This window comes from Pseudophryne corroboree, chromosome 2, assembly GCF_028390025.1.
Source record: "Pseudophryne corroboree isolate aPseCor3 chromosome 2, aPseCor3.hap2, whole genome shotgun sequence".
Taxonomy (NCBI): domain Eukaryota; kingdom Metazoa; phylum Chordata; class Amphibia; order Anura; family Myobatrachidae; genus Pseudophryne; species Pseudophryne corroboree.
Genome location: NC_086445.1, coordinates 420,849,943 through 420,863,450, shown reverse-complemented (window position 1 = coordinate 420,863,450; position 13,508 = coordinate 420,849,943). Strand labels below are relative to the sequence as shown.

Here is a 13,508-nt window from a genome sequence, read left to right as displayed (position 1 = left end):
AGGCACAGAGGCGGAAGTTAACATTCCACCTCTGTACCTTTTCTTGAAAGTTTGCTTTGAGTGCCACACCTGCAATACCACTATATATATATATATATATATATATATATATCTACAGTGGTGGAACTACCGCCAGTGCAGGCAGTGCCTTGCACTGGGGCCCGCCACTGTCCAGGGGCCCAAAGCAGCGCGGCATGTAATGAGTCAAACTGACTCATTACATGCCGCTGTGTGCTGCGGGCAACCGCGACCCGCAGCACACAGCCGCCGCCGTGGAGAGGAGCGCACTCAGCGCAGCGGCCACGGGGGAGAAGGAGGAGGAGGGAGGTGGAAGAGGCAGCCGCAGCAGCGCTGTGTAATTGGTGGAGGCGCTGCTGCTGCTGTCCCTGTCCTTCACCATAGGCTGTTCTCTGACGCTGTGAATGCTGGGAAGCGCATATATATTATATATATATATATATGTGTGTACGTGACCGCCAGTCGTAATACCGATGGTGGGATCCCGCCTCCTTACAGTCCCGACAGTCGGCATGCTGACTAACAGGGACTGATCCCACTTGTGGGTGTCCCCAACACCCATAGAGTGGGCTCGCCACCGAGCCTGCAAGGGTCTTCACTCCGCTTGTCCCCTTCCCCCCGCCGCCATCTGCAAATCAGTGTGATCTATGCAGTGCTTTTCTGTGTGTAAAAGTTAATATATAGTTATAAATCATAAAAAAGTGTGATTTCCCCCACTCCCCACACAAAAACACTCAAGCATAACCAGCCCCAGGCTCTTTGAGTCGGCCCTGGTTCAAAAAATACAGGGAACAAAATGCATAGGGGTCACCCGTATTTAATGAACCAGCACCGGGCTCTACTAGCAGGGGGGGTAATGCCACAGCCAGGTGACACACTTGGCTTTATTCCCCCCTAGTCAGCCTTGAGCGGTGGATGCAAGGTTAATAGCTTTGAGTTACATAGTAACATAGTAACATAGTAACATAGTATCTAAGGTTGAAAAAAGACAATTGTCCATCGGGTTCAACCTATCTGTGGTCTCCTATGCACGATTATTTTGTATAAAATTTTGACTGAAGTTGCTGACTGCCGTTCTGATTAACCCCTCTTTTTTATAATAACCATAGTGCGTGACTATGCCCCGTAACCCTGGATATCCTTATCCATTAGGAATTTATCTAACCCATTCTTAAAGGTGTTGACTGAGATGGCCATTACAACTCCCTCAGGCAGGGAATTCCAAACACGTATCGTCCTTACCGTAAAAAAGCCTTTACACCGTATTGTGTGGAATCAACTCTCCTCTAACCTGAGCGAGTGTCCACGAGTTCTCTGTGTTGATCTAACCAAAAACAGGTCCTGCGCAAGATCTGTATATTGTCCCCTTATATATATGTAAATGTTGATCATGTCCCCTATTAATCTCCTCTTTTCCAGTGTAAACATGCCTAGTCTTGCAAGCCTTTCCTCGTATTCCAGCGTCTCCATACCCTTAATTAATTTGGTCGCCCGCCTTTGAACCTTTTCTAGCTCCAGGATATCCTTTTTGTAGTAAGGTGCCCAGAATTGTACACAGTATTCAAGGTGTGGCCTCACAAGTGATTTATATAACGGGAGTATAATACTCTCGTCCCTAGCATCAATTCCCCATTTTATGCATGCTAATATCTTATTAGCCTTCTTTGCTGCAGTCCTACTTTGGGTACTACTGCTTAGTTTGCTATCTATGAGGACACCCAAGTCCTTTTCCAGTACAGAATCCCCTAATTTTACCCCATTTAGTAGGTAGGTGTTATTTTTGTTCTTGTTACCACAGTGCATTACCTTACACTTGTCTGTATTTAAGCGCATTCTCCATTTCGCTGCCCAAGCTTCTATTTAACTAAGTCATTCTGAAGCGACTCAGCATCCCCCTCTGCATTTATAACTTGACACAATTTGGTATCATCTGCAAAAATGTACACCATGCTCTCTAGACCTTCTGTTAATGAAAATATTGAACAACAGCGGTCCTAATACTGAGCCTTGCGGCACACCACTTAGCACTTCAGTCCAAGTTGAAAAAGATCCATTAACCACAACGCGCTGCTCCCTATTATCTAACCAGTTTTTGACCCAAGTGCATATTGTGCTTCCTAGCCCTGATTCTTGTAGCTTGTAGATAAGTCTCATGTGTGGTACAGTATTGAACGCTTTGGCAAAATCTAAAAAGATTACATCCACCTCTTTACCCTGATCTAGGTTTGCGCTTACTGTTTCATAAAAGCCAAGTAAGTTGGTTTGACAGGATCTGTCCTCCATAAACCCATGTTGATTCCTTTTAATGACCTTATTGACTTCAAGGAACTTCTGAATACTATCTCTTAGAATACCTTCCAAATAATTTTGTCTTTCACTGGAGGGCTACAGGTTCCAGCATGTCTCCCCTGCTGCTAGTACCTGAAGAACCACAAGTACCAGCATGTAGGACTTTTTGTACCATGGTTTTTTTTTAACCAGGGCTGGCTCAAAGAGCCTGGGCTGTTTATGCTTGTAAGGGGGGAGGGGGGATGCATTTTTTCAGATTTTTTTTATGATTTATGTACTTAAATCACAGTGATATGTAGAGGCTTCCTCAACTCGCTAACCTAAAATGAGTCTATTTTTTCCAAAGTTTTTTTACTAATTTGTGTGGGTTTACCACTAACACCCTATTACATTGGGCGAGTTGTATGTTTTACACGGGCACCATCTGGACAGTGTTATGCTTGGGAACAGGCCTGGCGCTACCTGCTTAGCAAAGGGATGCAGAACAGGTAGGTGCCAAGCTAAAGAGGTGCTCTCCCTGCTCTGCATCCCCGCTGCTGCGCCTGGCCTCCCTACTGTTGCTGGCTGCTGTGCCTGTCACTGTATGACAGGCAGCGGCGCCGGCAGCTTAAAGCCTCCTCTCCTCCCCCTGTGACAGTGGCAGTGACTGATTGGACAAAAAGGGGGTGAAGTTAAATGGTCAGAGGGGCAGAGCTACACTGGTGGAGGGGCGGAGATACACGGAACCAGCAGACTGCAGTGCCACAGAGGAGGACATGCTGCTCCAGGTCCTGTCAGCCAGGAAGAGTAAGTGAGAAAGTCTGTGTGTGTATGTATGTATGTATGTATGTATGTGTATGTGTGCGTGGGAGGGGTGTGTGTGAATAAGCTGCACTTCTGTGGGCGTTATGTGTAAGCGGTGCTACTTCTGGGGCATTATGTGTAAGCGGCGCTACTACTGGGGCCTTATGTGTAAGCTGCGCTACTACTGGGGTGTTATGTGTAAGTGGTGCTACTACTGGGTCCATTATGTGTAAGCAGCGCTACTACTGGGGGCATTATGTGTAAGCGGCGCTACTACTGGGGCCTTACGTGTAAGCTGCGTTACTACTGGGGTGTTATGTGTAAGTGGTGCTACTATTGGGTTCGTTATGTGTAAGCAGCGCTACTACTGGGGTCATTATGTGTAAGCTGCGCTACTACTGGGGCATTATGTGTAAGCTGTGCTACAACTGGGGCGTTATGTGTAAGCAGCGCCACTACTCGGGGCATTTTAAATGGGGGTACTATTGTGTGGTGATGCCCCTTCCTTGTGAGACCACATCCCTTTTTCGAAGCGCGCTGTCCCTTTGTAAAGCATGGGTGGGCACCGATTTATAGTTTGCAGGGGTGCACCGAACACCCTAGTACCGTCCCTGCTGGGGAGAGAATTGTTTTTGTGAATTTCATGCAAGTTTACATGTTCTCGCAACCTATGACATATGACAAGTTGAAACTCGCATGGTTTTTGATGAAATCTCATACAATTTTCAAACTCAGACCCTATTACATTCCGCCTGATATCTCTAAGTTAGGGTATGGTGGGGGAGGGAGGTGGTTGAGTATAGTTTATGATAGATAATACTAAGGGGTAACTGTAATAGCGTGCGAGGTGCATTGCCTTGCAAATGATTGCCGCTTTATAAAAATGGGCATTATCATCCTTATAAAATGAAAGTCGCGATGGTCACAATGTTTCCGATGGTCGCTATGTTCCGATGTTTGTGGGGGAAGGACGATTAATAAAAAAATCACTTTGGATAAGTTTAATACATATTCTTCATCTAATTCACTCATAAAAAACCCTGACAGTTTCTGTGCATTTTTAGTAAAAAAAATTGTCAGTTAAGTTGTCAAGATGTTTTTCACAATTTGGAATACCGACGTATGTCTCTGAAAACAACAAAAAAAGTGTACTGTATGCAATGAATGTGTAAAGGATCTCAGTAAAAGGGCCATGCAATTGCTCTTTGAGATGTAACCATTTTATATATATATATATATATATATATATATATACACACACCGACACACATATATATCTATATATATATCTATATCTATATATATATATATATATATATATATATACATATACACACACACACACACACACACACACATATATATATATTTTTATTTTTATGGAAATGTATAAAACTTCAGTAGTAAGATTCACATCTCTTGGATTTTATGAAAGGATAGCACTATAAATGAAATAATACAAATAAATGTGTATTACTTACTTGGGCATGGAAACACACCCCAGGCAAATGTCGACATAAGTTAATGTTTTACTATACTGCATTTTTTCCTTCTCGAACTTCTGTTTTTTGTCCCCCTGGCAAAATCCATACTCTATATCGTAGCTCAACCTTTCCACTATTTCCATTCTTTCTTATGCATCTTAACAATAGGACACATGATGTAAGTCTATTTACTCAGGAAAAACACTAGAAGGTAGATTTACAGTATGAAGAGAAGAAAGCAATAGCTGAAACATTATTGTATTCTATTTATTTTGCAGTCATAGGGCCTCAAATTATCTGTGGTGTAAATCGTACAGTTGTGAGCAGAGGCGGACTGGCCATAGGGTTTACAGGGAAGATTCTCGGTGGGCCGACGCACCCATGGGGCCTGTTTTGTTTGAGGACATGTGGTCCTTTTTATAGACATAATGAATAGGATGCAAAATAATTAGCATATATTAAAAATTACTTTGCCACTTAGCCTGTGATTGCAGATGATCTAGTGTATGCTCTGTCTGCCTGCTTGGCTGACATATAAGATTGAGTGAATAGTGATTGGGATACGGTTGGTGTAATATGCAAGAAAATATATCTTTCTAAAGAATGATATAGTTTCCTAAATTCTGAAGGTGTATCATATAACGTGCTCATAATATTTAATTTTATTTCTTTTTAACTTCCCCCTTGGTGCTGGACATGCCCACTATCTGGAAAGTCTTGGGGGGAGGATGTAGCTGCCATGGCCCATGGCTAGACCTTACACCTCTGGTGCTGCCCATGTGGGGCCGCCAGTACAAATTTTTCCAGGGCCACTTTTTGTTCCCAATCCACCCCTGGTTGTGAGTAAACTCATGTGGTTTGCAAACATGTCATGAGTAACAATGAGATGCAGACAGGAACGCTCTACAGTTACTATTCTCAATAATGGTGAACAGATTTCATATAAGAGAAACTTAGTATAGACTTTACAACTGTTCAACATACTGTACATATTGCACAACCTCTCTTATCTCCTGAACACATCTTTTGGTACTGTGCCTTTCTGCCTCATTCCTGCCCCCCTTGACTCACTGCCATTTTGTTTTCTCCATGAGGATATGAAGATAGCAGTAGTATTTTCTTGCAGAAGTCATGTGAAGTGGTGTCATCTCCGACAGAAAAACTATGTAATGCGACAGTTGGATGACAATCTTGAATAATCTCCATCAACTATAAAGGGCCTGATGCCCTTCAGGTATTCCAGAGATAGGATGATAGCATGTAAGTGGGTGGCAGGAATTCAATTATTAAAATCTTATTTTACCATAAAAATTATTGGTGCAATTCTTTCCACCCTCAATACATACTCATAGTCCAGTTTATTATTTCTTCCTGGGAAATGGACTTCGTTGCAATCTTTAATCATGTTTTAAAGTGATTATATTTTACATAGTTATATTACTATGGCTAGTAAAATTGTTTCCCTCATAGTATTGTATTGGATAAAATCCTTAAAGATCTTTGTCCATGAAGTTTCTTACACTTTGCACCTCATTTAAATGTAAACAATGTGGGCGCAGTGTGGACACAAAAATCCATGTGAACAGTTGATGCCTTCTTTGACCTGTATGTATCTTAAGGGACAGATGTGGTCACGCTCATCTGACCCACTAACAGGTTGCACGTGCGGCCGCTTCATGATTGTGACTAGCCACGCTCACCTGGGTCCCGTTCACAGGAGCGTATGTGCCCATGCAATCATATGGATCGTGGTTACATAGGCACTGCATGTGCATGGCCACTGGCACTCTAGTCATGGCAAATGACCTGTGATTGTGAATAATCGCAGGTTGGATGAGTGTGGCCAAATCTGTATGTGCAACTTAAAATCTAGCATATATAAGCAACCAGGGTGAAAAGCTTTGCCTGGAATATATATATATGTCAGTCATCATTATCAGTTTTATAAAGATGACTGGCGTATCTTTCCGCCATTAAAATTATTAAATAAATTATAAAAAGTGAGATCTCCCCCAAATGGATAGCCAGCACCAGCACTAGAGCCTTGGACTAATTGGCAGTAAAACAGGAAGACAACCAGCTTGGAGCTCACCTAAAGCACCACATTAGAACAGGTTTGGCCCATTCCACTATATAAAAAGAAAGTGGGATCATCCTCTTTTTGCTCATATGCAGAGTAGTACATATAAATATGACCACAGCACTCATATCCATATGATTGGTTTCACAGCCATCAACATTATCAATGCACACTTGCCCCAGGCTATAATTGGTGAACAAATCCATGTGAAAACAGACACACAACTCAGCATAGTTACAATTCTGTCTACACAACCTCACTAAACTGAGCCTACTTGTGTACACCTATAGTTGCACCTTTCAGGAACATTGGAAATGTGATTGAGTTTTATAGAACTCTAAATCCCTAGTACATGTGTGTGGTCAAGTGCAAATCGTCCTCTGTGTGAAAATATACTAGATCCGTTGGCAAAAATAACTTAAGTGCAACGCTGCATCAGCCCGTTTCTGTATAAGTCTAAACCTTTTCGTGCATGCATTTTCATGCACTGCCAATGGTCTAACCGGTTCCGGTATGAATGGTCGACCATGTTATGGTCGACAGTCATTAGGTCGACCACTATTGGTCGACATTGACATGGTGGACATGGACACATGGTCGACACATGAAAATGGTCGACACATGAAAGGTCGACATATGAAAAGGTCGACATGAGTTTTTTTAACTTTTTTTGGTGTCGTTTTTTGCGTAAAGTGACTGGGAACCCCAATTAGTGCACCGCGTCCGCTCGCATGGTGCCTTCGCTCCGCTACCGCTTTGCTCGGCACACTTTACCGTTCCAATCGTAGTCCATGTGGATCGTAAAGTATGGAAAAGTTCCCCAAAAGAAAAAAAAGTTAAAAAATGCATGTCGACCTTTTCATGTGTCGACCATTTTCACGTGTCGACCATGTGTCCATGTCGACCATGTCAATGTCGACCAATAGTGGTCGACCTAATGACCGTCGACCATAACATGGTCGACCATGTGAACAGATACCGGTCTAACCATGTAGTTATCCTCCGTGTGGGCTACAGATATGAACCCTTTCATAAATAAAATAACCCAGTTCTGTAACAGAAATCAGTTATGGACACTTCTTCATTCAATGTGCTAATAATGTTTATACACCATCTCTATTATGGTAATAGCAACAATCTTAAAGAACCGTAGTATATTACCTGGTGCTCCAGCCTACATACAGGGGGAAGCATTTACAGGTATTACATACAGTGGGGCCGAGAGGGGTGGGATCGGGTACTCTTTACCTGGGCCCGGGCCTGTTGGAGGGCCTGTGTCACGCTCCCCCACCCACCCTGTAGACAGCGCCGGCAAGCCTCTCCCCCCAACACAGCACATACGCTGTTGTGTGCTGCGCTGGGCAGAGAATGCAGCTGCAGGAGCCGTCACTGCATACTCTGCCCTGCGCAATATATGTGGGAGGGGTGATTGATCGCCTGATGCGTGGCGCACCCTCCCTTCTCCCCGTGTGGAGCATCTTTAATATTTCTTAAGGAGGGAGGCAGGCCACAGCTTCCTGATTACATACAGGTCCTAAATTTACATGCAAACAATATGGTGCCACAACAATAAATAAAAATAACTAAATATACATTTTTGAATTAATAATAAAATACTTCTGGCTGTCACAGGAATCTATTTTTGTTTTGCATGCTATACACATTTACATAACATTCTTATGGAAGAGCATTTGCCATAGAAACAGATCTTGCTTTTCTTTTTGTGCACTGCAGTACGGATCATCTATTGATTTCCCAACTAAAAGGCCTTATTGGTGGTTACGTTCGATAGATGAGCATATCATTTTCTTAATCAGCAAACTGTAGATTGACCTCTGTGTGACAGCACATTTTAAACTGCTAAAAAAGAAGACAACTAAACAGCTGTGCTTTCAATCTAACCAATAAATGTGCCATCTACAAAGCTATATTTTATTGAAATGCTTTCATGCATATTTGTATTTTATCAGTTTAAATATGTGGGATATCGTTTAGCTCACACTTATGGTGTGTACACACGGTGAGATTTTTTCCTACGATTTTGACTATATAGTCAAAATCGTAAGAAAAGTTAGTGCAAATCGCAAGGTGAAAGTCACCTTGCGATCCCGATTCGATGCCGATGCGCGGTCCCGCGCGGTCTGCATCACAAGAATAGATAGACTGTGCAGGCAAGTCAATTTTGACTATCTCTATAGAAGAGATAGTCAAAATTGATACTTAGCCAAAATCGCACATAGTCAGTATCGCAATGTCGCAAGCACACTCACTATGTGCTTGCGATACTGACTATGTGCCGACCTAGCCCCTGTCGCATAGTGAGAATCGGGCATAGCCCGAATCTCACCGTGTGTATGGGCCATTAGAGCTAAGGGGGACATTTACTAAACAGTGATAAGAGCAGAGAAGTGAGCCAGTGGAGAAGTTGCCCATGGCAACCAATCACCAATCAGTAACATCTATAATTTGCATACTATAAAATGATACAGAGCTGCTGATTGGTTAATGGGCCACTTCTCCACTGGCTCACTTCTACGCTCTTATCACTGCTTAGTAAATGTCCCCCTAAATGTACTATACACAGCTTTTCAAAACCACTTTGTCTTCGGGTGTTTTGGCCACCGGATTTAAACAGCCAATCATATTGAAGTAAAAATTCACCAAGTTTGGTATTTCATATTGCTGTCTCAAAACTGCTACAGATGCGGCAGCATTAACAAATGCTGCTTAGTAAATTTAGAGCAAAGTTGCAGTGAAATCTAATACCAATCCAGTTTCACCAGGGGCCAGTCTACGGAGAAACTGGGACAACAATAGTCAATTAATTCTGCTCTGTGGTATGATCATGGTATGTTTGGGATCACCAAACAACCAATTTAACCAGCAAAAAAATTACTTTTTTTTTCAGCCAAATGCAGAACAAGGCGAATATTTTTCAAATTAATCTTATTGCTATGTCCCTCCTTTAAAATTATGCTTATTCCTATCTCCCTCTTTGAGCAAACATTGGTTAGCTGTTGCTACAGCTTAATGACCCACACAGTTTGATACATTGATTTATGTTAATGTACCAAATCATTCAATTAAGGAAACTGGACTATTATGCATTGAGCCTTTGGGGAATTCTCATTCTAGAATTAACATACAAACCACTTGAACCATGAGCATAAATTATATATAATTTATTGCAGCTTGCTGTATATTGATGGAAAGTAAAATAAATGTAATTATTTTATTTTTCAGTTTTGGGATGCATGCTCAGTGATGGTATAAGTTTATTAATAGAATGCCTTTTAGGTTTGACCATCTACAATAGTTTGTGCTGCACTGTGGTATTTCGGCAGTGATGAGCATAAATGCAATAATTTATAGGTATGGTTTATTACAATAATAATAATAATAATAATAATTGCAACATTTACAAAATCCATCATTTTAGCTACAGTACAGTAATAATTTATGTATAGAATTTTACCATAAAATAGATAAGTTCATTATTTTTATTTAGGAGAAACTGTGCAGAATAATGTTTTCTATGCATATTTAAAAGGTGTGAATTTATTTCATGTAACCCTTTCTACAGTGTAATACTAGACTTGCCAATAAACAATTTGGAAAATGTATGTTAAATAATCATAACACCAATACAAAATTGAAGTGCACAAAATAGAGGCGACACAATGCTAGTGCAATATCATTTAAATGAATTTGTATATCATGAGAAAAACTGATTGTATTGGATGAACAAAACCAGTACCTGGATCTTTGAAGTGTAGAGAGATCAAGGTTTTCTTCCTCACAGTGATGCCAAGCCGGAAAGTGACACTGTAGATCGCGCTGATATTTCTGAGTTTTGGTGATTGCAGCTTCTTGTAGCGCACCTGAGCTGTAAAATATGTATTGCACTTTATTTAACTTGATACAAATTACAGACTGTTAATGAAATGCAAAACAAAATTGCTTCAATTTCACTGTGAGATTAAATCCAAGGTTATGTTACATCTTGAATAATTACTATACATGCATTTAGTCTTACAAGAAATTGCAACCATATGGAGAAACCAAGATGTGTAACACATAGTGATTGCCCTGTTTGCCCGCTACAACATTGGATCAGTAACCTATGATAAATACTACATTATTATGTCTCTTAATTAGGTGTCTGTTTTACATGGCATGTTCAGTAGGATGGCTAAATTTACTTTCTAAATTACTGCACCACAGTGATTTTTCAATTAGTTAAGTTGATTAATTTCTATCTTGGTCCTAAATAAAGAATTAGATATATACAGAAAGAGTAGTGAAAACTTTGAGGCACGAATATGAAAATTAGCACATTCAGTCCATCTTTTATCTACTCTGTCAGTCGAACACATTCACTAATTTATCAAAGTGTCCTATATCAACCAATTAGCAACGTGATTTGATTAGTCTAGCTGCTCCACTTTTGTACTTATGTTAATAAATCATACCCACTGGGGAATATTATAGTAAACTGTGCAATGTACTGTATATACAGATGGGTCCATGTTTATCTTGACCTTTAATAGGATTAACTGAGACTGGGCAGTCAGACTTAATCCCCTGCTGTAATTATTTAGGGGAACATTTACTAAGCAGTGATAAGAGCGGAGAAGTGAGCCAGTGGAGAAATTTCCCCATTAACCAATCAGCAGCTCTGTATAATTTTATAGTATGCAAATTATAGATGTTACTTCAGTGCTGATTGGTTGCCATGGGCACTTCTCCACTGGCTCACTTCTCTGCTCTTATCACTGCTTAGTAAATGTACCCCTTATTCCCCTGCTGTATTGTTCTCTGTATTGTATTGCAGCTGAGAACAATAGATAAAGGGTTTATGTTAATAAACCATGTTGTGCCTAGGCGCAGCAAACTAGCCAAGATAACCGTGGACCCATCTGTAAACCTACTATAACCGATCAGATGTTAGCTTTTATTTAGCATTGTACTTGAGAATAGATTGCTATACTCTGATTGGCTGTTTGGGGTAACTTAGTTTAAGCACACTGAACACTGCTAGTCAATAAACCTCACTGTCATCCTCATAAATCCATGGAGACAGGGCTGGACAGCCCATCTGGCTCTTCTGGCAAATGCCAGAAGGGCCAATGGGCTGGTGGCCCAGTCCTGTCATTCACAGAGCCGGAAAGGCCGCACGCATTGCATCTCTGTTGTAGATGCTCCCCCGCCCCCCTGCATGGGAATGGAGGCGTGCCGCGAGTCCACACCCCCTGACTCGCGGTACGCCCCCACTCATTCCCATGGAAATGGGGCCGTGCCGCGAGTCCATGCCCCCTTGACTCGCAGCACGCCTGTCGCTAGTGCGCACTGTTGCGAGGGCCGAACTTGGACCCCAGTCCATACCTGCATGGAGATTATTGTCCACCTTGAATGTCATGAAATGATAGAACCATATTGCTGCAGCTTAAAGGATGTTGGTATACGCAGTGACAGCCTATTAAGTTTGTGTTGTGACTCATTTCAGTTAATCTAAATGTGAGAATGAACACTTTGTATAGATCCTCACAACACAGGAAAAAATAAATATATATAGTGTAAACACGTCACTGGTAATATAAAAATATAATTTGTGCAATATAACGCCTTTTTAGGTGAGAGGAACACTCAATTATCAACCTTAAATTTTCCTTGTGAATGGTCCAGGTGCAAAAAAACTTTTGTGGTTGCTGTTCTATTGTGCTTTCCTTGAATAAATAAAAATGAGCCATAGCTTAATGAGCCTGTTACTTCCGTGCCTGATGGGTTTGGAGTGCAATTGTGGGTCACGGACCGGAAGTCACGTGACCGCATTGCGCTCCAGACACCGTAACCGGAAAGTATAGAGTGCGCCCACCAATTTGGGATAATTTCTCCCGATAGAAACTTAATCCTTAACGATTAAAATAGTTATATTATACAAATGACAAAGGTGAAGGCCATCCATGGGTGCAATTTATTATTAGCTTTGATACTACAAAGCAGATTTAAAACAGGTCTAAGATCTCAAGACCGGAAATGACACATATATATATATATATATATATATATATATATATACACACAGAGGAAAAACCACAGCACTCACCACACCAGAAGCGGGGCACAGCTATGCACTTACCACTCACAGGGTGGGGTGCATGTAACACTGCACTCTCCACCACAGAAGCGGGGTACACAGCTGTACTTACCACTTACAGGGCGGGGTGCATGTAGCCCATGACCACATCGCTCTAATAAATACAAACAGAGAACCCAGCACTCACCAAAGTAAACTCACTTATCCTCAACAATTCAATAAATAAATGATGGGGGTTTAGTTGGTGGATTGGCCAATGCACGGAAGCCTGCACACCGATTTTCAAGGTACCCCACCTTCATGCAGGTCCTACACTATCACAGAGTCTTAAAACCTGACTACCACACTGCTGCATCATCTGCCTGCTAGCTTTCTCATGCACCCCTGTGTGGACTTTATTATCCTGAACCTGTCTCAGCTGTTCTTTAGCAATCATCTTTGAGCCAGTGCAATAGGTGACTAGTGTGCCTTTAAAAGCCATAAAGTCTGTGGCAGGTACACATTACATCTAGCAGGCAGATGATGCAGCAGTGTGGTAGTCAGGTTTTAAGACTCTGTGATAGTGTAGGACCTGCATGAAGGTGGGGTACCTTGAAAATCGGTGTGCAGGCTTCCATGCATTGGCCAATCCACCAACTAAACCCCCATCATTTATTTATTGAATTGTTGAGGATAAGTGAGTTTACTTTGGTGAGTGCTGGGTTCTCGGTTTGTATATATATATATATATATATGTTCCACCAACAGGAAACAGGAA

At 41.5% G+C, this 13,508-nt stretch overlaps 1 protein-coding gene across 2 annotated transcripts in view; it reads right to left on the bottom strand.

Annotated features, from left to right (window-relative positions):
- Positions 1–13,508, bottom strand: part of FRMPD4 (FERM and PDZ domain containing 4) — a 722,630-nt gene that overhangs the window by 595,074 nt on the left and 114,048 nt on the right. For both annotated transcript variants that reach the window (XM_063953505.1, XM_063953504.1), the window contains exon 2: positions 10,412–10,540. In XM_063953505.1, coding sequence (XP_063809575.1) covers positions 10,412–10,540 — 129 coding nt within the window. The remainder of the gene's footprint in view (positions 1–10,411; positions 10,541–13,508) is intronic.